This window comes from Gossypium hirsutum, chromosome D12 (assembly GCF_007990345.1).
Source record: "Gossypium hirsutum isolate 1008001.06 chromosome D12, Gossypium_hirsutum_v2.1, whole genome shotgun sequence".
NCBI classification, from domain to species: domain Eukaryota; kingdom Viridiplantae; phylum Streptophyta; class Magnoliopsida; order Malvales; family Malvaceae; genus Gossypium; species Gossypium hirsutum.
In genome coordinates, this window is record NC_053448.1 from 35,175,858 (window position 1) to 35,200,622 (window position 24,765).

The 24,765-nt window shown below is 31.9% G+C and overlaps 1 protein-coding gene and 1 long non-coding RNA gene across 3 annotated transcripts; both read left to right on the top strand.

The window, feature by feature from the left end:
• The first annotated feature begins 12,026 nt into the window (after window positions 1-12,026).
• On the top strand, window positions 12,027-12,628 carry LOC107947469 (S-protein homolog 19). Its single transcript, XM_016882114.2, has one exon. The coding sequence runs from the start codon at window positions 12,158-12,160 to the stop codon at window positions 12,581-12,583; it is 426 nt and encodes a 141-aa protein (XP_016737603.1). The 5' UTR covers window positions 12,027-12,157; the 3' UTR covers window positions 12,584-12,628.
• Window positions 12,629-14,228: 1,600 nt separating this feature from the next.
• LOC107945521 (uncharacterized) lies at window positions 14,229-17,313 on the top strand. 2 transcript variants are annotated; one of them, XR_001696612.2, is made up of 3 exons: window positions 14,255-14,622; window positions 14,716-14,851; window positions 14,962-17,313. It is a non-coding gene; the product is annotated as an uncharacterized lncRNA (long non-coding RNA). The 2 variants fall into 2 exon arrangements; XR_001696611.2 differs by having other exon boundaries at window positions 14,229-14,622; window positions 14,716-17,313.
• The last annotated feature ends 7,452 nt before the right edge of the window (window positions 17,314-24,765 follow it).

Below are 24,765 nucleotides of genomic sequence, written 5' to 3' on the forward strand. Positions count from 1 at the left end.
TTTCTATAACTCCCCTAACCTGTCCCTGTCACCGGATTAGGGTTACAGAGCATAACCAAAAAATTAGAATAACATTCAACATCATAATATTAAATAAATTAATCTTAATAAAAATCAATCAAACATATGCATTTGGTCCCTAAACTGAGCCTTCGAGGCCCTAAAAATAGCTTAGAAACAATTCGAGGCTAATTTGAAACAAATTAGAAGATTTAAGAAAAAGTAGCAAAAATTTGAAAATAGGAGTCACACGGCCGTGTGGCCAGGCCGTGTAACAATCTAACAAAGGGACACACAGCCATGTCCCAGCCTGTGTCTCCACCCTTGTAACTCACTGAGTTGGGTCATACGACCGTGTCCCAGGCCGTGTGTCAGACCTTGTAACTCTTTGACTTGCGACACACAGTCGTGTGCTAGGCTGTGTAACTCACTGACTTAATACACTAGAAATTTGCAAATGACACACGATCGTATGACCGCCTGTGTCCCAGGCCGTGTGATCCATAATTTGACCCTAAAAACAAGCCATTTCAAGGCTAAAACACACCTAACCAACCATCCCATTTGTGCACACATTCAAGAGATTTAAACATAATTCAAACACACCTAAACATACCATTTCAAATAGCCTATTTCACCTACCAATATGCCATTCAAGGGCAGCACATTCAGACCAAAACATCATTAACCAAAACAAGTCAACATTGCCATATTCTAAGCACAAAACCTAGTTCCTTAACTACCAAATAACATAACATATAACCATTTACATGCCATCACAAACATACCAAAAAGAGTCTTATATACATGCGCTTAAGAATGGAAAAAATGACCTAACTTGACAAGGTTCCAAAGCTCATCAAACCAAACATTAACTTCAAAAGCATATACAAACCAAATCAACCATTACACATTCAAAAACTACCATTACCAAAGGGTCCTATACATGCCACTTATAACCTTATCCAAAATACTCAAAAACTGCCGAAATGGTTGCTGGATAGTGTGATAGGTCTCTGACGAGCTTCGGATAATTTAAAAAAAAATAAAGGAAAGTAACTACGTAAGCAACTAGTGCTTAGTAAGCTTGTTTAAACTCAAACATTACTTACCATTTTCTTAGCACAAACTATAGAATAAGCATAATATCATTACCAAGACCGTAAGCTTAGTAAAATCCTATTCAAGCACCATCAAACTCACAAGTTAGTAGGTTCCTCCATAATACATATGGGTTCAATTATATCATTAGTAGATTTCATAAGATACATCATTTACTCATCAACCTTTTCATAAGATCATCAACCATTTAATTTGTATACTTACCATGCCATTGCCTTTACTTACCCGTTGAACCATCTAGAATTACATTGGATACTCGAGAATGCTCACACATAGTGTGCCTTTCCATATAACCGTAACCTTTCCTTTTCAATAGTGCTCACACGAGCTGTGAAATGGGACTACTCATACAAGCTGTGGGTTGGAATGTTAGCTACACGATGCTGCTCACACGAGTTGTAGAGAATCCGCAAAAAATACAGGACCTCAGCCATCGATAGGACATTCAAGACCAACACCAGAAACATGAAATCCCTAATGACATGTCATTCGTATCCTAAGAATTCTTAAGGATCAAACGAGATTCGTTATCTGTCAATTATTCATAGCATTGATACATGTATATTCAAATCCATTTATAACTAAAACAATCTAATAGATAATCAATTTAACTAACATCATTACGATTATAATTCATATGAACTTACCTCAATAACTACAGTCGTAATAGTCGAGTAGAAATCTAGTCCAAAGCTCCCCAATTTAAGTTCGGTTGTTGTTTCTCTTGATCTAAATAGATAATTTCATTCAATTAAGTGCTTCAAGTACTCAATTTAGTCCAAAATTCATATTTATGTAAAATTAAAAAATTACCCCTAATATTTTAACTTTTCACAATTTAGTCCTTAAGCTCATAACTTGAACATTACTCATTTTATCCTAAATCCATATTAACCAAAGCTATAAGAGACCTTGGAACAACCCATAATTACCAAAAATCACAAAAAATGATGGATTTACACTTGCAACAATTTAATCCTTATTTCAAAATTCATCAAAAATCATTTAACAAAACAAGTTTGTTTAAAAACCAAGATTAATAATCTATCAAATAACTTCAAAACCTATTCAAAAAAACAACTATGGAAAGTCCCTAAACTTTAAAAATTTTGCAAATTAACCCCTAGGCTAGCTAGATTAAGCTAAAACGAGCTCAAAAACATAAAAATCATTAAAAACGAAGCTTGAATACATACCATGCAAAGCACCTATGTTAGCCAAACTTCAAGCCCTAAAATGGTGTTTTTCTTCTTCAATTTTTGGTGGAGAAACTAATTGATGAAGTTGATACTATTTGATTATATTACTTAGATGTTTATTTATTCAATTACAAATTTAACCTTTAAAAACTATTAAAATTTCATTAAAACCTATCTATGCACATCCACTAACATGCAATATGGTATATTTACCAACTACATCCTTCAATTTACCTTTCCATAGCTATTTAACCCTTTTTAACTAATAAATACCCACTTTTTGCAACCTTTATGATTTAGTCCTTTTTACCTAATTAACCATTTAAACTTCAAAATTTTTTAACGAAAATTTAATACGACCTTAAAATAATCCCGTAGGAATTAAATAAATATTAAAATAATAACTCACTCATCGAAATTGTGGTCTCAAAACTACTCTTTTCGGCACTACTAAAATTAGGTTGTTACATTTTCATTTTCACAAGTGTTCACACTCTACCCTTATTATGGGAGTTAAAGCCATGTCACTTAAACTTACTCCATTTATTCTCACTTCCTATCATCATAAGTCCAATTAACATTTATTGTGAGCACTAACACTTAGCACATATCACTTTTGTTTCATTTATAAAAATGGAGTGTTCATTATTATTTCTTATTAACTAAATTTTAATCACTTTCTTTGGCAAATCATAGCAAAATGTACTTGGATACTCAGGATTCCAACTAAACACCAGAATTGCACTAAAAGTGCCACTAGGCTTACACCAGAACAATTAGGGTTCTCACTATGCACTGATGTGTTTTGCCAAAAGGCATAAATCATTGTCTTCTCACCAAACGTTGTCTTCAACATAAATGTGCACGTTAATACTTATAGCATGCCAATTGTATCCTAACTATTCTACTAGGTCTACTAGGGCATTTCACTTGATCAACAATTTCAAGAAAATTTCAATTTCACAAATGATCAAATAGACACTTTATATAAATATCAAATTTCACATGTATAGCCATAATCACTTTTAAATACTCAATAAGCAGTTCATTACTACTTTATAATTATATTAGCAATTTCACTTTCCAAATAGATTAGTTGAGTTACCAATTCATTTTCACACATTTATATATGTGTATATATATATTTCATCTATACATTTGTTGACAAGGTCATCATTTTTCATTCTCATACACTTTTACAATTTAGCTATAATACAATTTCCACTTACATTGTATCCCATTTTGTTATATCAAATTACTACTTTTAATCCATTCATGACATTTAATTACACTTAATTTTCTTCGTCAATTATCACTTCTTACCATGGCATAAATTAAAAGACACTTTTCCATCTATTTCCATATAAGTAAGCAAGTTTCATAGATCTTAATTGACTAAACTTGCTAAACCATAGATTTTATCATATTATTACTCATATTAATATGTTTAACTTATGTTGTCTTCACACATCATTGATCCACCATTCATATAAATTTCCAAAATTGATCTAATTAAAGAAAATTAAGAAATCCATGGTACTTACCTTTTTAATGACAAAATTTCTACAAAAAGGTTTCCAATGCATTCTCCACACTTTAATCTACCTAATAATTTATTCAAAGTCATCTTCTCCATCCTCCAATATTTTTCAACAACAAAAATATAAACAAACATTAATACATATTCTTTCAAATAACTTTCTTATGCTAAAATTCTAAATATAAGGGACATAGATGATGTAAATCCACTTTCTTACATTTCTTAGAGTTTTCTCTATCTAGTCATAGCTTTCTCTCACTAAACTCATAAAGCCCTAGGTTTTGAAAGATGAGGTGGAAGATGGAAATAAGCTTAGAAATTGGTTTTCCACTTGATATTAATAAGAAATCCAAGTTTGCACTTGAGATTTTTGTTAGAGTAGATGAGAAAATAAAGAAACACTGGAAAATGAAAAAAATTTCTCTCTCCAAATGTAGAAACTGACCAAGGGGAAAGAGGATGAAAAAAGTATCATCTTTTCTCTCTTTTATCTATTTAAAACCAAGTCAACAAGTCAAAAGTCATAAAAAATAATATTACATGTGTGGAACACATAATTTTACAAATAAAATATTCTAATGGCTCGTATAGGATTTCACTTCTAAAATATCTCCAATTTCATATTTCAAATATAATTTCAATGCAAAATGACCAAATTGCCCCTCATGTGGTATTATTGCACTTTAGTCCATTTTTGCCTCATCACTATTCTTCATTCCATTCAAGGTACTTAATTCTTCAAAATCCCCTTAATTTATACTTTTCAATCATAAATTGATAATTATTCATGCATAAATTGCATTTAGGACCTTTCTCGATAAAAATGGAAAATTTACAATTTCTTCTCTAAACTCTCATTTTCATTCAATTTAGTCACAGTAATCCTTTTTTCTTGAATTCATATACTATTCTAGTCACATAATACTTAATCAATGCTTTTTCAACTCATTTCTTCATTTTTGGGCAGTTTGCAGTGTAAGTCCCTGTACTTTTCAAGTTTTCCAATTAATCCCCAAAGTGACTTCCACCAAACTACTACTCAATATAAAACATCCTTATGTTCCACAATAATTATGTTCCACAATAATTATTAACTTTTATTTTCCTTAATTTTATCAAATTACTCTATTGTCTTTAACTTTTTCAAATTTACAATTTAATCTTTTTTATACCAAGATATACTCACAATTATTCTCTAAATATTTACCTTTTTATAAATCAAAACAATACTTTAAAACTTCATTTATAGTACTGACCTTCAATTTCTCTTATATATTTCACTGAACTAAGTCTCAAAATTGTACCACTTACCATATTGAGAAATTTGACATGTTACACTCATAATCCACATAAAATTGAAGAAATTGCCAAACAGCTTGACCATGGCTTTCGAAAACAAGTCGCTCAAGAGATCATGGATTTTTACCAAAAAGTTCATAAAAAATTACGAAACTTGTAGTGGGTTTTCTTCATCCTGGAGTCTATGAAAAATAAACAAATATTTGTTGAAAGTCCAAGGACTGTCTTTCATCACCCTATCAACATTAGCTTTATAATAAATGCAGAATAAAAATCGCTTCTCTCCTAAGTCTAATATATAGACTCCTCCCACAGGGTCTCAAAGATTGGCTACTGTCTCCCTCATAACCTGAAATCAGACGAGATTGACAGTAAAAAATTCCCACCTAACAATATTCAACATTGTTAGTTGAACCCTTAGCGTTGGCTTGAACCAGCCTGGCTTCCCCCTCACCACCATTGTCTAAACATAGATTGGTTATATCACTTTCCATATGCTAATGCCAAAGGAGAGAAAACAATAGAATGAAACAACAAAAGACGGAAATCTAAAACCATGCTACAAAGTTTAATTAAAAAAAACGTGTTGTAAGAGTGGACAGAGAATGTTTTTGGAAATTTCCACAAAACCTGCCATTAAGGAGCCAATAAATCAATTTGATTAAAAATAAATCAAATTGATTGGAATCAAATAAAATAAGATTAGTTTCTTTTTAAAACAGATTATGTCTGTTGAGAAAAAATAATTTTGTGTTGGACTAAAATGTCCGCAAGCCCATTTTGGGCCAGACCTGTCCATACATTTCGCGTCGTCCACGTCGTGAGGGTGCTCCCTAACTCTGACGGGTTTGGACCTGCACCCCCTACACGTGAGGCAAGGTTCCAAGCTTAGTCATTCAATCACCCTTCAAGAGGGTTCCCATATATAAACACATCTCACACTTGATATTTAACCAATGTGGGATCTAAGCTTTTCTTTTCCTCAACAAATATTTCCTAGTAGCTTACTTTGAGCATCATTTCTCATTCATCTCTCAACCATTTTGAGCATATGATATACCATTGTACATGTCTAATGGAGTAGAATATGAAACCATAATTTCATGATTCAACTCTCCACATTTACCTATTGAGAATATGCCTCAAAGTTTCCATAAAATACAATTTTTCCAACAATCCCCCAAATGAATGAAAAATGATAGTTTTATCGAAAAACATTGACTCAATGTGGTGACAGAATATATGATCAATAGTTGCATAGGATAGGTAGGTATCCACCCTTGAACCTTCCTTTGTGAAAGTATATTTACTTTACTAATTGACCAGTAGACGTGATGTCCTTGAACTATTCTGCCTTTTGTGTAAACGATGAAATACCTCACACAACTACTTCCATGGCAAGGTTTTAATTCTCATGAGTATGTTCATATAGCCGTGAACATCTCCTGGTTCAGCAAGAGTTTGAGAGAACTATGCCCCAATAGTCTCCTCAAAGCGGCCCCACTTCACTTTCACGTAGGTGACTTATGTTATTCGGCTCACCGAAACACAAAATGGTCATTAAAAGCATTACTTAACCTATCCCATTTTTAGTCACTATTTACATCACAGGAACGAACTTGGGATAAGTACCCACCACAGTGACCTCACAAGGTCTATGCAATTAGGTTGTCCCTTTGAACCTCGATTTTGGAATCTCCAGTCAACTAGGTAGGGTTTTCCTTCACATAGCGCCTTTTATTTTCATGGGCTTTAGTCTTATTCCTTTCGATGTTTTATCAACATTATCTCGATTTAAGCCTTTAGTTAGCGGATCCGTAATGTTATCTTTTTTATTATACAAAATCAATAGAGATAAATTCGTTTGAGATTAGTTGTTTAACAGCATTATGTTGATGTCGCATGTGTCTCGATTTACCATTATACATTACGCTAGCAAGACACCCTCACACTTTCAAGTGGTTGTAGGATGGTTTTCTGCCTTTCCATAAATCATATGGTGTCTTGTCTCTTTTCTTATGGGGCACCTTATTTAAAAGTAATTAACTCATAGAAACACTCCCCCCCAAATTTCCTGTGATAACCCAGAGCTTTTTAGCAATGCGCTAATATTTTCTTCTAGAGTCATGTTGTGTACAATATTCAAATGATTCAACAGATCCACCACCACATTCACTTAATCTTTTTATTAAGTTGGTTTTCAATTTTTTGCTTATAGAGAATAAATTTATCTATAGCTTCTTCTTTGCTCTTAAGCAAATATAGGTAGCAATGAAGGTAATAAAAATATTTATTCCTTCCTCTCGTTTGAACAAACTTTAGGTCACAAATCTTTCTATGTATTAGATCAAGTGGTTTTTGACCTTGTTAATTTTTTCCTCAACACATGTTTCATATTTATAATTATAATTATTGTGAAATGAAGGAATGTGTTCTAAGTTAATTAATGTATGTAAATTATCATAATTAACATATTTGAGTCTACTATCCAGAAATTAAATGACTTAAGCATATAAACAGAAAAAGAAGTAACATTCTTATTCATAGTTTTGCTTTTACAGATATTGCATTTAGTTTATCCCCTTCCCACAAACATTCCCCCTTTAGAAAGCACATTATTATTCATAGTTCTTGTATATGTTAGGCACATAAGTCCATGTCAGACAGTTCCTTGGAAATTTCTTCCATAGCATTGGCCTAGTTAGCTCTAAATTTCTTTGGGATCCTACAGTCCGATAACTTGCGTCCTATCTTGTTGCAATTAAAACATTTTCCTTGAAATTTTTCCTTCTTGGAAACACCACCTTTTGGTCTCAGTTTAGACCAATTCTTAGGTTGTTTTCCCTTATGGAAGTCTTTCTTGACTTCTACAACGTTTGCCCTAGCACCATTTTCATTTGTTACTTTGTTGAGCCTTTTTTCGTACCTCTATTGTCTTCTTCAAGCCGAAGTTTGACAATTAGGTCTTCCACTTACATTTCCTTTCTTTTGTGCTTTAGTTAATTCTTAAAGTCATTCCAAGTAGGAGGCAGCTTCTCAATAATGGCTGCCACTTGGAAGGATTCACTTATCATTATCCCTTCAGCAAGAATTCCGTAAATGATAAGTTGAAGTTCCTGCACTTGATTCACAACTAATTTAGAATCAATCATTACGAAATTCAAGAATTTAACAATTAAAAACCTTTTAGTTCCAGCATCTTCGGCTTTGTATTTATGGTCCAATGATGTCCATAATTCCTTACCTGTTTTCTTAGCACTATACACTTCTACAGTGCATCTTACAATCCATTTAGGATGTAATTTCGGCATAGGAAATCAGAATGTTTCCAAGCTTCAACAGCAGTGAAAGCGGTAACTTTATCTATCTCGCCCTCTTTAACAGTAGGAGGGCCATCTTTCAAAAATTTGGCCAAGTTCAACATGGTCAAATAAAGAAGCATTTTCTATTGTCAAGTTTTGAAATTCTGTCTCGAGAATTTTGCAGGTTTCTCGTTGTGGCTTACAGAAGCCGCCACCGGCAACACTGATTTCTTGATCGAAGATTGCGTTTGAACCAAAGCTTCAGATTGTGAATTGATTCAATTGGTGGGAGTTTCCATTTTTCTATTAAGAAACAAAACTAGAATTAGAAAACTTATCAACTTTTATTAGACGATAGGAATCTAATAAAACCCGAAACAAAAGTTTATACGGTCTAATAAAAAATACAATAAAATAATGGACCGGATAGGTAACCCTAAAAGAGAGATGGTGCACTCGACATGCTTAAATACCAAGTCCTTCAAAGAACTAATCTTAGACATGCATTCTCATATTGCCTTTTTAATTCACCGTTGATAAATTTCTGTTTTAATTCACAATTTAAAGCTACAATTAAGGCCACCATAAATAGAAAAAATTCATTTTAAATTGTTAAACGACAAAATTAAAATTCTGAAATAAAATCAAAGTCAATTTTGTTAAACGGCAAGATTAAATCTCGAAACAAAATTATATAATTAAATCAAAATAAAATATGTTAAACGGCGAGAATAAATCCTGAAATAGAAATATTTGATTAAGTCTTTGTTTGAAATAAATTAATATAGAATAAAATCTTCTTAAACGACGGGAATAAATCCTGAAACATATTTTATTTAATTTAAATTCTAATTTGGAAACAAATTAAAATCGAATAAAATCTTGTTAAACGGAGGGAATAATTTGGAAACAAAACAAAATCGAATAAAATCTTATTAAACAGCGGGAATAAATCTCGAAACAAATTTTATTTAATTTAATTCTAATTTGGAAACAAAATAAAATCAAATAAAATCTTATTAAACGATGAGAATAAATCCCGAAACAAATTTTATTTAATTTAATTCTAATTTGGAAACAAAATAAAATAGAATAAAATCTTGTTAATCGGCAGGAATAAATCCTGAAACAGATTTATTTAATTTAATTCTAATTTTGAAACAAAATAAAATAAAATAAAATCTTGTTAAACGGCGGGAATAAATCCAGAAACAAATTTTATTTAATTTAATTCTAATTTGGAAACAAAATAAAATTGAATAAAATATTGTTAAACTGCGAGAATAAATCCCGAAACAAATTTTATTTAATTTAATTCTAAATTTGAAATAAAATAAAATCGAATAAAATCTTGTTAAACGGCGGGAATAAATCTCAAAACAAATTTTATTTAATTTTAATTTCTCATTTTGGCAACAAAATCAAAATGTGATAAAATCCGTTGAACGGCGGGATTAAATCTCGAAATAGATTTTATTTAACTTTAATTTCTTGTTTGAAAAAAAATAAAATAAAGGAAACTTCCATTGAACAGCAGGAATAAATCCCAAAACAAATTTTAATTTAATTTTAATACTCGTTTTGGAAATAAAATCAAAATTGGAATAAAATCCGTTGAACGACATGAATAAATCCCGAAACAGATTTTATTCGATTTTAATTTGGAAACAAAATCGAATAAAATATGTTAAACGGCGGGAATAAATCCTGAAACAGATTTTATTTGATTTGAATATTCGTTTGGAAATAAAAATAAAATAAAGAATAAAATCTGTTGAACAGCGGGGATAATCCCGAAAAAGATTTTATTTAATTTAAAATTTTATTTAAAAAAATCTTTTCGCTTTGGTGTTTCATTCGTCTCGAATTAGAGAATTGCAAATAATGATAAAATATGTATTAAGATTGTTCGACAAAACACGTTAGCGAAACAAAATACATAAATATAAGTAGACAATTATTTGTATATAAAATAAAATATAAATAGAATAAGTTATATTTAAATTGTCAAATACGTAAATCCAATAAAAACGGTAACAAAAGTTGAAATTGAAAAGAAGAGATTCTAACGTTCAGGCCTGTTTAACACAGTTTCTTTAAGACAGATTAAGTTGCTCCTACAGTACTTGGAGAAACATTGGTCGAATGTCTCCCAAGATACAACAACACAATGATCAAGACAGTAGCACCTTTACAGCGATCAATGAACAAGCATTGCATTTTTCTATCACCGGAACGTTAAAAAATTATGGAGAGAAAAAATTTTGAGAATAAAATAAATTCAGTATGAGGGATATGGGTGTGGAAAAATTCTTCAAAATTCATAACCTTTTATAGGCATTGAGAATGGTGGAATTTTGGAAATTTCCACAAATTTAGCATTAAGGAGCCAATAAATCAATTTGATTGGTATCAAATAAAATAATATAAGTGATCTTTTAAAACAAATTTTGTCCGTCGAAAGAAAAATAATTTCATGTTGAGCTAAAATATCTATAAGCTTACTAATTTGAACATTTCACATTGCCCGCATTAATGCAATTGTGCTTGGACCTATACTCCCTGCACTCAAGACAAAATTCCTAGCTTAATCATTCATTTACATTTTAAGAGGGTTTCCATATATAAACACATCTCACATTTGGTATTTAACCAATGTGGGATCTAAACTTTTCTTTTCCTCAACAAATATTTCCAAGTAGCTTATTTTGGGTATCAATTGCTCATTCATCACTCAACCATTTTGAGCATATGATATACCGTTGTAAAGGTCTCATAGAATAGAATATGAAACCATAATTTTATGATTCAACTCTTCACATTTACTTATTAAGAATATGCCTCAATGTTCCCATAAAATACAATTTTTTCAACAGAACCCTTAGCGTTGGCCTGAATCAGCTTGGCTTCCCCTTACCACCATTGTCTAAACATAGATTGGTTATGTCACTTCCCATATGCCAATATGCCAAAGAAGGAGAGACAACAATGGAACGAAACAACAAAAGACGGAAATCCAAAACCGTGCTTCAAAGGCTGATAAAAAAATATGCTGCAAGAGTTGATAGAGAATGTTATTGTTTTAGATCATGTTTTTATGTGTGCAAAATTTGATCAAATTATAATTTTTTAACATAAAAATTATATGAAATATTATAAATTCGAACGTTCGACTTAATGCTAAGCTTTATGGGGGTTAACCAAAAGTGACTTTATGGGAACCTTTTAATTTGGCCAAGGAAATAGTAAAGACCAAATCTGAACTTAACAAATGAGAATTGGATTTGTTACCACACTTGTCCACTCCTTGGGCTTTAACTACTTTTTTGAAGTATGTTACTCACTTCGGTTCTGAGTTGATTTGGTAGCTTATTTTCCTATTAAAGAATAACATATTTTTTATTAGATAAAAACTTAATATAAGCAAGACCAAATTTGAAAAGAACTGTCCTCATTTAGAACGTATCTATTTAATATTTGATACTTCTTTGTTTGTGGTCGACTTCTATATATTAAATTTAGATATATGGAATATAAAAAGTAGGCTATCTATAATGTGTTTGAACCGGTCTACTTGAGACTTTGCAATTTCTTTGTTTTTTCAACCGTCGCCAAATGCGTTACATATTCACGTGAAAGTTACCAAAGGAAGCAATTATATACATAAACAGAATATCTCAAATTCAAAGAGCATTATGAAATCCACAATAACAATGACTCCCTGGAAATTTGATGAGCAAATGATAATGTTCCCCCTTGTTCTACTTATTATTTGTAGCCATCCCACAGTGAACGGTTTCGAGGTTTTTCTTATCAACAACTTGGGTGGCAATACAAATCTCGCCGTTCACTGTTTTTCGCCGCAGGTCAAGGATTTGGGCAGTCGAGTGATACTTCCGGGAGACGATTTTCATTGGGAATTCGGCATCAACATCGGCACCACCGCTGAATATGAATGCGACATGGGCTTCGGAAACAAGCAAAAACGATTCCTAGTGTTTGCGGAACGAAGAGATGCGTTGAGATGTGGAAACCAAAAATGTTATTGGCGTGTTGATCGTGATGGCTTGTATCTTTATATTAAGGAGGTCGATGATTATCAGAAACAATTTTCTTGGTAATGAAAATGGCCTTCTCTTTGGCTTTCAAGTTAAATAAATAAATAAAAGCAAAGTTTCAGTTTTTCTTTTTCCTTTAATGTTGGATTTTGTTTTTAAAACTTAAACCCAATCAAATCAGATTCGCATTTTAAAGTGATATATTTTGAAAAAGATGAGTGAAAAAGAAATAAGAACTTAATTACAACTTAAACCCAATCAAATTAGGTTTTGGTTCATTAATTTTTTGTTTTTTTATTTTTATATTATAATAATATAATTTTATCCAATTAAAATAATTATAATTTTTAATTTTTTAAATCAAAATTCAATCAAATTAAATTTAATAAATATAACCGAATTACATTCTAAATATGTTTTTAATTTTTAAAAGTTTTTTTAAAAAGTTGTACGTTAAGTAGAGCATATTCACAAGTACAATATAAATACATACAAGAATAACTACAATATTAAATTAAATTAGTACAAAACACAACAAGCGAAGAATAGAAAAATTTCAAAAAAAACCTATATATGACATACGTACATAATAAAACTAAACACCTACACATCACAATTGCTTATTGTGGTACTCGGATGAATGCTCTTTCTTTTATCAACTAACTTATAAAATTTGAGTTTTTACTAGAAAAATTTACCACTATGCATTTACAAAGACAACTATAACTCAATGATTACAATTTTCAGAATTTAATTACTCTAAAAGTAAAAGGAATTTTTTTAAAAATTATACATAAAATTTTATTTATTTTTATTTAATGTACAATATTATACATGAAATTAAATTTATGCAACTCTATTTTTATACATGAAATTTTAATTTGGATTCAATTTTCAAATACAGATAAAACTATTTTCTATATATCACTATTTCTTGTTATGTCATATAAAAATTATTGATACGGTATTTTATTAAACTAAACATAAATAAGTTTAAATTATTTTCACATAAATTTAAATTATGCTTTTTAAAATAATTAAAACTATTTCCAACATTAGTACAATGATAAGAACATGCATTTTGTATGGCCGGAAATAGTTTTAAGTTTTTTTATTTAATAAAGAGTCGCATCCATAATTTTTATATGATTTAATAAAAAAAATAAGGATGTTAGTGGTAAATGAAAAATAATCAAAATTAAATATTTATAAATACAATTACATTGAGTTAAAGTTTTTATTAAGCTGGAAGAAGAAATTTTATTATTAATAAAAAATGTAAAATGGATCCAATTGAATTCAACATGACGAATTAAACCTTAATTAAGTTGTTATCATTTTCATTGTAACAATTAAGAGAATGTAAATTCAAACATATTTAAATATATGTTTATTCCTAAAAAAGATTTGAAATATTATGGATAAAAGTATGCATAAAGCAACCAACAAGACATCAAGCAAGATACAATATCACCTTGTAGACTCAAAGCAACCAACATAACAAAAAATAAAAATCCAAATCAAAGTTGTGTATGACATTAAATAATAAATAAAAAACATATATAATTAAAAAATATATTTAAATGAATTGATGCATTGAATAATAGAGAGATAAGGTCTGTTACAACACCCTAAACCTTCCCTAGTCATCCAAATGTCTCACATGCATTGGCTGACTTGGCCGGTGCTTTCAGAGAAAAAAAAACAATTTAATTTTCATTAACTATGTTTTCCTAAAGAAATACAACTAACCGAGAGAAAAAAATCAAATCCTAAAACTATTATTTTTCTCTTCTCCAATGCTTTCAAGATTCCATTTCTTGCATCGGTAGCGCCGATCAACTAGATCTTTTAATACAATCATTGTTACCTTTCTAGATTCCTAGTTTCTTCATTGATTTTTGAGCTCATTGGAGTTTAAAACCCCCTTCTGCCTATGGGCTCAGACTCTGTTGTACCAAATACCCTTCTTTAACATTCTCCCCTGTCTTTGTTAACCACCCCTTCCATTTCCTTTGGGACCTTCTCTATCAAATACATCAGAGTGTTGTATCTACGTCCTTTCGGTGCCAGCATGTGCACTGCTTCATTGGCCTTCTGAGGTACATACCGGAATAATATTTTCCTAAATCTCGATTTCGTATTTTTTATTTCACTGATTAGATTTCCAATATTTGGCTTGTCTTTTTGTCCAGATTTGATTTTATTGATTACTGTTAAAGCATCTCCTTCAACGCTAACCTCTCAGAATCCTAGTTCATCAACAAAAATGACCACCTAAAAACATGCCCTTACTTCTGCCATGGTTGGGTTTGTGACATTCAACCACTAGTAAATACATGACTGATAGCTTGTTTATTTTACATATTTTACGTGTTCAAATCAATTAATTATTAAATTAATTTCTACTAATTGGTGATTTTATATTTAAATTCTGTTAGGAATGAAATTCAGATGTCGTGTCTACACTATACCGATAGAAACACGACTAATAGGGTCTCTAAATTTTGCAACCCCGGACCATTGTGCAAGATACGACAACATTCGATAATGACCACTCTCAGTCTGTAACGAAATTGATATTTACACTCTTGATATGCTTAATATACGAGATGTTGTATAAATTATTTTGGTGCTATTGGTTGGAATTCATTTGCAAATATTTCATGTGCTGTATATTATGAACTAATCTATGAGTTCTATGGAACATTTAGCTTCAATATTACTGCATTGTGAACTGTTGAAACTCGGGATGTTGTCTATTTTTGTTTACTTGGTAAATATTTTAGGATGTCGATTTCAGATTTTAACATTGCCATGGGTTTCGCTAACCCTGATGGTGTTCAAACTAATTCCTACCATACTGCTTTATTGGATATACCAAGTAATTTCAATGCCAATGATGCTTATTCTTTTTTAACTCAATCTAGGGATCATCTTTATAATCCCAAGACCTCTAAGGACTTGTTAGTGTATGAACCAGCTTTAAGGTATATTCATCTTTTTTTAGCTTTTAGCTATTCAGGTCGAAGTGATTCATCATCTGTTTAACCAAGACAGAATTATTTTTCTTGTGGTGTGTGCATTTTGGATATAAGGTTAATTTAGGATATTGGTTTGCACGAAATTTTCATGTTGTTTTACGCTCTAATCGACCACTCATACTTGGCTCATATATTACAAATTTAGTCTCCCAAAATTTTCTCTCTGAGGTTGATTTTTCCGTCTTTACGTGTACATATACTATGGATCATCTAGATGAGAATTGTTTGGATTCTATGAGTTTGCTTGCTGGCACCCCTATTGTGTATTATTTTTTTCCTTCAGGTATACGAATTTCTCACAATAATAGGGTCTTTTGCCAGCGTCACAACTTCACTACTAGAGAGCAAGAGGAGCAGCCTCCTTCATCTGTAGAGGCACATTTAAGTTGTATCGAAGCTTACCTTGAGACAATGGAAACCCAAGTCTCCATGATTCTTGACATCTTGCAGAGTAGTCATCCCTAACGCTGACAACCACGTTAGATATACACGGGGAGTATACTTGACCTTTCTCTTTATTATACTTTAATTCTTATACAATATGCTTGAAGACAAACATAGGTTAAGTAGAGGGGATGTTGAATTAGTAAGTGTGCGTGATTGTTTCTCTTTACCATGTGTTAAATCTTATGTTGGGATTGTTTGCTAATTTTTTTATCATTGAGCCTCTAATTCCAAAGCTTAGTCAATTTAGATAGTTGGGTGGTTCTTAAATTAAAGTGTTCATTATCTAGTTTAATTGACATGTGTTATAAAGTTGAAATATTGTAATTAGATTGTTTCATGAAAATTTATTGGTTCTTTTGCTTAGTAAGAATATCTTTCTTAGTTGTTTTTTTTCCTTTCAAAAAAATTAATAAATTAATAAAAAAATACTCCGCTGATGGCTCAAGTTATGAGTGAAAATTTCATAAATGTGACTGAATTTAGTAACTGGGATGAGGTGCTTGCATTGTCATCTCATCTCACGTAAAAAGGTTCGAGTGACGAACTGAAAACTTGCAAACTCTCCGCTAACTGAGCCGCCATGAGTAGGGAAAAATGGTTCGTGTGGAGACATTTCAAATTGAGTAACCGGGGTAAGGTGCTTAGGTTGTCATCTCACTTCACATAAAAAGGTTTGGCTATATCCCAAATTTACTGTATAATTGTTTGAGAATAAATACCTTACAAATTTTGGTTCAATTGCAATTTAGTGAAGTGATTTAATTTACATTTTTGAATTCTATGACACTGGTTGATTAAACTGCATATTTGAACACTTATTCATTTGCCTAAATTATTTACATTGATCATGGTTGCAAAAGAGAGGCTTGATTTCTGATAAATTATTGGACAATTTCTAATGTAGGAACATACAAAAGCTTGAGGATAAACATAGGCTAAGTAGGGGGATTAGATAGCATGTTTATTTTGTATATTTTACATGTTCAAATCAATTAATTCTTGAATTAATTTCTTTTAATTGGTGATTTTATGTTTCAAATTTTTCAGGAACGAAATTCGGATGCCTTAAATAAAAAAAACAAGCAGAAAAAGACTAATTAGATAGCAATCAACAAAAGGGGTCAAATTGGAAATTTTGAGACATTTAAGGGCTGATCAGATTTTTAACTTTGTAAAAGCCATATTTAGAAAAGAAAAATCTAATTTTGATTTCATGTAATTAGTGGTTAGGTGGGTTAGCTAATTTTAGTATATGGCACTTGAATTCACTTGAAATTGAAAGAAATTATTTTTTCCCTTCTAGTTTCATGTGTCAGTAAGCATACTGCCATTCCATTTTCATTTCCTTGTTCCTTTGCAAAATTATTTAATTGCTTTCCAAGTCCCTTCCTTTTCGAACTTCCACAATTTCCTTAAAAACCATTTCCATACACCAACTAAGCATGATTAATTTCATGCTCACTAAAATTCTAACTTAGCTTTAGGCTGGTATTCTTTTTGGTCAAGAATCATGAGAAATGGATCCACACTAAAAATATTTCATAACGGTATTCACCATCTCTCCGGAATATTTGGATTGTACAAATTCATCCCTTAAAGTTAACTCGATTTCAACATAAAGCGCGCATTGGGTTGGAGTCGTTTTGGCGTACAGTTGAGAAGTCGAGTCAATCGTGCTATGTTCGGATTCCTACAAACAAATTGGTGTATCCTAGCAGGGTCATACTAGTGGGTTTCTCGTCAAGGAGATAGTGATTGAATTTAAATGACTTACGCGGTTGAGGCCGTTGATTCGAGTTGAGTTCTTCAGAACATAAGGCTACTGAAGTCTTGAATTGTGAACGTGTGTATCGTGGTTAGAAAATTGGTAAGAGTTGATTTATAGGTCGTATCAGAATCAACTACGAAAAGAAGAATTAGAGGTTGGGACATTAACTAGCTTATGGTTTGGAGGAGAAAACTCATTTTCAATGATCGATTCAAAATTGGAATTAACCAAGTCTAAGGCTAAGACTTTATATTATTGCTTACGATGTTCAACTCTATTTACTTATTTTATTTTCGATTAATATAATTTCTAGAATATGAATCCTTTATTTTGACTGTCTGTCAATTTACCCGTGAAGGCACAAAATTTATTCCCGGGCCTGAGGATAAACTCAAATGCATATAACTCAATTAGCTTTTTAAATGAATAACCCGCTCTGATTAAAACAAATGAGTTGATCTATCAATCGAATAATAGCATTTCAAAATAATTCGTTCATAATCCCCTCACACCACCGTATAGGTAGAACAATACCTCAAATATCAATAGTGCAATCTGAGACAAAAGAGAAAAACTAAATGTAGTCCCAATAATAACCAGTGCAGTAATACAACCTCTATAATCTGATATCTATATCACCATGCTCCTATGATCGAACCAGGAATTATAACCGTAGTAGATGTAATCACCTTTGGCTAATGGATATCCTTTACATATGAATCATGTTTGATAGAATAGACCATAAGAATGATAAGAAAAACAAGATAATGAAGTCTAAGATGTAAAGCTTTACTGAATTTCTGAGAATACAACCCATATTTAATGATAAAGAGATCAATGATACCCCAGAGAACATCTAGAAGAAAAATATCACTCATACGCACTGGAATCAATTGTGATAGAGACAACATAATTTGCTTATATATAAAGAAAAGAAACAACCAATAGAAGTAGAAAAATAACATCATATGAGTCTTATTGTCGAGTATTCTACCGAACATAATAGAATAGAATGCCAAATAAAAATAGAGAAATATCGATTATTAACCAACCCAACTAACAATACCTCCGTCTAACGTTATGGTTAGCCAGCATTCTCATATGATAAAAATCACATCTGAAGATAAACAATTGTATATGTCTCTGAGGATAAAAGTACATATAGAATACCCAGAGGAGATTGTTGTAAGAAACTCGACCATAATAGTGCATTCAGATATATTTGCAGTTCAAACACTATCCCACTAACTAGTAAAATCATCGATGATATCACATTATCCTGTTTCACTTAAGAAATCAGTTTAGAAGAAATTATGGTTAATCTGTTCTTTAGATACCATACCTGAATAAGTTGATTATCCGTGAATAACTTCTTCTTTAACAGAAACCTTGCGTATCCCAAATGATCTTCAGAAAAATCTGATATCTCTTCTAAAATTGTCTTTACTTGCTAACCAATTCTTGACTTGGACCACATTATTACTAATTCGATCACTGAATTCTTTAACATCACTTTTGCTGACTTAATCAACATAAGCCTTGTAAATTCCGTTGTAAAAGACTATGCAGGTGAGTGGTGGAGATCGTAAAGCCTCTAAATTTGGCTCTCATATATATACACATAACATAACATTCATTATTAACATAACATTATAAATATTTATTCATACCTTTTATGAGTTCTGACTCATCATAAGCAACTTTTTAATCAAATACTTGAGCATCACTTTCAGCATTATCGGAATTAGCTCAGTTCGAAAACATCTCTGTCTATAAGTAAAACAAATCTCATCAGAGTCAGGAGATATCACACTATCACAGGTTATATAATGACATGTATTTTTAAACTTCATACATGCTACGTTTAGCCCGAGAACCGACTAAACCATAGCTCTGATCGACTAAATGTAACACCCCTAACCTATATCCATCGCCGGAACAAGGTTACAGAGCATTATCAAGCAAATGGAACAATAAACCATTCAATTCATACATCAATATAATACATATTCTAATTTCATTCAAATACATTCATAACATCCCCTAATCGATCTCTCAAGGCCCTAAAAATATAATAGAAATAGTTCGGGACTAAATCGGTTACATTTAGAAAGTCTAGGAAAAAGTTAGAAAAATTTATACTGCAAGGGTCACACGGCCGTATGACCAGGCTGTGTGGCTCACTCGGTCGTATGACCAAGCCGTGTGGCTCACATGGCTGAGACGCACATCCATGTCTTAGGCCATGTAACATTCAAAATAGGGACACACGGCTATATCTCAGCCTCTGTCCATGCTTGTGTAACTCACTAACTTGGGTCACACAGCCAAGCCACACGCCCGTGTGCCAAGCCTTGTGCTAGACCGTGCAACTTTAGAAAAGTAACCATTAACAACCAATAGGGGACACACGGCCGTGTCGCCTGACCATGTGTGACACACGGCTGATACACACCCCCATGTCTTAGGCCGTGCGGACAAGAAATTGGCCAAAATTGTAATAGCTCATTTTTATTGTTATCAGAGCAGTGGTTTTGAGACCATGAATTTGAAATTTTAAAAAAAAATTTATTATTTTAATGTTTACAGCATGTTAGTAGTGTCGTATAAAAATTTCGTGAAGAAATTTGATAGTTTTCATGCTTAATTTTATAAAAGGACTAAATCGCGTAAAGTGTAAAACTTGTGTGCTATTAGTAAAAGGTGTTAAATTGCTATGGAATTTAAATATGAGTGGCCTTAAATGGTAATTAGATCATTGATTGTTTAAGTGGACAAATATGGGCATTAAATTAATTGATTTGAATGATAATTAAAAAGGTTAAAAGTGTAAATTAATAAAAATAATTTATAATAAACTAAAGTAAAGAAAGATATCATCTTTCTTCATCTTCTTTAACAACCGAAACTAGGGCTTAAGGAAGCGATAACCAAGCTTCAACATTCGGCTAGTAATAAATCCCTTGCATATGAATATTTTTCATCTCGTTTTTAATGATTTCTATGTTTTTGAAGTCGTTATAGCTTAATCTAGCTAGCCCGGAGACTAATTTGCAAAAATTTTAAAAGTATAGGGTTTTACCATGAATTTATATTGGTTTTTTTTATGTTTGATAGATGAAAATGAATATTTGATGATAGTTGAGCAACTTTTGTAAAGGAATTTCTGATGAATTTGTCTTTTAAGTATTTAATTGAAAAATAGAAAAATGTTCTTGGTAAAAATGTGAAATAAATAAAACATGGGGATTGCTAGGGACTAAATTAATATTTGGCTAGCATGGATGTGGACTAAATTTCATTAAATTTCATTTTTATGAGCCAGGGACTAAATTGAAATGAATTCAAAATTTTAGTGGCAAAAGCATAATTTTTCCAAATTGTGATTTTTGGATTTAATTGAGTAGAGTGAAAATTGAATGTGCTAAATTTGATTATATACGGATTTAGATCGGGAAAAAGAAAAAGTATTGGATTAATTGATCATATTTCTCCATTCGTGTTTGAGGTAAGTTCGTTAATTTAAATAGCATTGAATTATGTTTGAATTAAAATGCTTTTGTGTTATATGTTTTGATATTATGACTTTACGAAAATATCCAACGAAGTTTCGACGACTTTCGAATCCCATTTGAACCTTAGGAAGATATAGGATACATATGACATGCCATTAGGGGTTATTAAGTTTCGGGTGTTGGTCTTATACGTCCTATCTGTAGCTGATTTTTCGGCATGTGTTACGGTTACTTGACAGCTTGTGTGAGCAGCACCGTGTAGCTACGTCTTGGCTGGCGACTTTTGTGAGCAGACCCATTTATGGCTCGAGAGATAGCATTGATACGAGATACGAGATACGAGATACGAGATAGTAGTGGTTTCGACCACATGTTGGCACATAGTGTGTGAGATTCCCGCGTATCCAATATTATTCTAGTGGTTTAACAGGTATGAAAATGGAAAGATTCGACAAATGTTTCAATAAGTGATGTTATGAAAGTATGGAAATGTATGAGTTGGTGATGTTTAAAATATGCTTAGCCATATGCTTGAAAGTATGAATGTTTATAAGTAGTGTATATAAAAGCTATGCTGTTATTGAGATGATTTGCTAAGCTATAAGATTATCTAACTTGAAAGGTTGTTGTTGCTTAGGCTAATGCCAAATCAATTGGATTATCTCAAATTATTTTTGTGCTTATAAATTGAAATGGTAAGCTTTGTTTATAAATTGCGAAATTACTAAGCATTTCATGCTTACTTCATGTTAATTTCTTGTGTTTCTAGATAATCGAGAGCTCGTATGGGTTGGAAGTTGTTAGGAATTCCATCACACTATCCATCAGTTACATCGGTATATTTTGAAGATTTTGAGTCATGCTTATAATGGCATGTATAGGTGTTTTGTTTAATGAATTTAGCCATTATTGGTGTGATTGATAATTTAATGTTGTGTTGGTTAAGATGATGTTAAGGAAATGTTGATGGAAATGGTATGGTAGCAATTAATGGTTGCTGTGGAATGAATGTAGCATGATGTTGATAATGGCTCGTTTTGGTAGTTTGGAAGTGAACATCTTTTGGTCAAATTGGTGTGGTACATGTTAGTTGTGAAAATGGTCATTTGGTATTGGTTGTGCATGAAATTTTGGGTATATGAACATACGGATTAATGTGGCTTGAAATTTTTCAATTGGTAGTTTAATTAGTGAATGAATTGGTTATGTGTTTAGATAAGTTTGATTGGTGAAAATGAGGTGTCATTTTGGCATATTGGTTGAATGGATAGTTTCTATGTTGTGTAAGCTTGAATATGCATATGTAAAGTATGTCTTAAGTGCTTCATTATAGGTTCAAATGGCTTGTGCATGAGGGGTGAGTTTGGGTGAGAAAAATGGCTTGAAAATGGTCTATTTTTCGTCCACACGGGCAGAGGCACAAGTGTGTGTCTCAGTCGTGTGTGACACACAGCCAGACCCCTGTAGCTTTCAAAGGGTTGCAAGTCAGGCTATTACATGACCTAGCACATGGCCTAGGACACGGCTTGGCACATGGGCGTGTGAGGTGATTTTGAAGGGTACACAGCCTGGCACACGGGCCTGTGGCTTGGCCGTGTGGCCCAAGTCAGTGAGTTACACGGGTACGGACACGGGCTGGAACATGGCCATGTGTCCCTATTTTGAATACCCACACGGTCTAAGACATAGGCGTGTCTCTTGGCTGTGTGAGTCACACAACCTAGTTACACGGCAGCGTGACCCCTACAGTTTGAAAATTTTTAACTTTTTCTAAAAAAATTTCATATGTTTCCGATTTAGTCCCGGTTCGTTTCTAATATCTTAATAAGGCCTCGAGGACTTGTAAAAGGGACCGTATGTATGATTTAAGTTGATATTGCTATGATTTTTGTGATGAATTATTAATGTTAACTAAATGTTCATGCATGATGTTATGTTCTAATAACACTCTGTAGCCCTAATCCGGCGACGGATACAAGCTAGGAGTGTTACAAAAATCAAGCCATTTCTTTCACCCACCTCAAACATGCACCTAAATATCATTTGTACATATGACCAAAACATCAAAACATGTTCAACCATGCATAAAATGACCAATTTCAAATGACCAAATTCCATTTAACCAATATGCCATATAGGCACCCCAAATGCAAACATACGATTTACCTAAACATATATAAGTACTTAACATGTTTCATAAATCAACACCTAATTCATTTAGCATCTCAAAACCCATCATAAATTGACCTATATCACTTTAACATAAACTCACCATATTTGACCACATTTATACCATTTCAAATAGCTCATATCTACTTCAAAGTATAACTCAACTTGGCCTCATTATAAACATACAAAATATGGTCATTCCAAACATGCATCAATTTAACCATATCAACATCAACCAACAAGGCATCAATATACCATAAGAACATCAACCATAATAACAATTATACTTATCACAACAATTAGATCATTCAACACAAATCCACCTCTACATGCCATTATAACCTCGACTAAAGCCTGAGCTTCCGATAATCTATAAAGTAAGGGAAAAAAAACAACATAAGCAAAGAATTCTTAGTAAGCTCATATAGACTTTAAACATAACAATTCATTTCAACAATGAACTTTATGGATTAAATATAAACCTATACCAACGCCTCAAGATTTATTAACTACATAACCATCAACTCATAAATGAGTAAGTCTATCAATATCATATATATTTTTCATTCCTAACTTAGTAGGATTTTATAAAACACTATACACCATCATTAACCTTTTCATAAAACTATGAATTACTTCCTTTCCTTACTTTTCATTCCATTTACTAAGCATAAACTTAAAAAACAATATCAACTCACTAGTTAGTATATTTATTCACATGCTAGGTCAGTTCATCCATAACATACATAATTTCTCATATATAAGTACATCATTCAATTCATCAATCCCTTTTTCATCATATCACATTTCAGTAATGAACTTATCGTTTCATTACCTTTTCTTACCCATTTCATTTGTATTGTAACGCCCACGAATTTTTACTTTTTTTCTTACGAAAGTGTGACACAACTGTGTATCTGCTTCAGAGGTCCCAAGTTTAAGCCAAGACTTGGGCAAATTTTGGTATTTTTATGAATAAGCCCTATCTTTGGTCAATAGGCTTTTAAGTAAAAGTTGGAAAATAATTAACAGAATGGGCTTACTGGTCTGGTGGATAAGTGGAGTGTTGGTGTAAAGGAGGTCTTGTGTTCAATTCTCTGTAATGGCGTGGAGACAGTATTTTTGCTCCAATTTTGGCTAAGAGTTGTGTTGGGGAAAAATTCTGAGTAGTTGTGTTTTAGTGGGTTAATAGGGAGTGATTTTAGGAGATAATGGTGGAGAGGTTACCAGAAAATAATCTGATTATCTTTTTGTTGCAAAAAAAACAGTAGAGTTTCATTTTTCTCTCCAACTACCCAAACT

Bases quoted from the DNA above. Each gene is read 5' to 3' on its own strand.
- LOC107947469 (XM_016882114.2), top strand. From the start codon at position 12,158: ATGAAATCCACAATAACAATGACTCCCTGGAAATTTGATGAGCAAATG.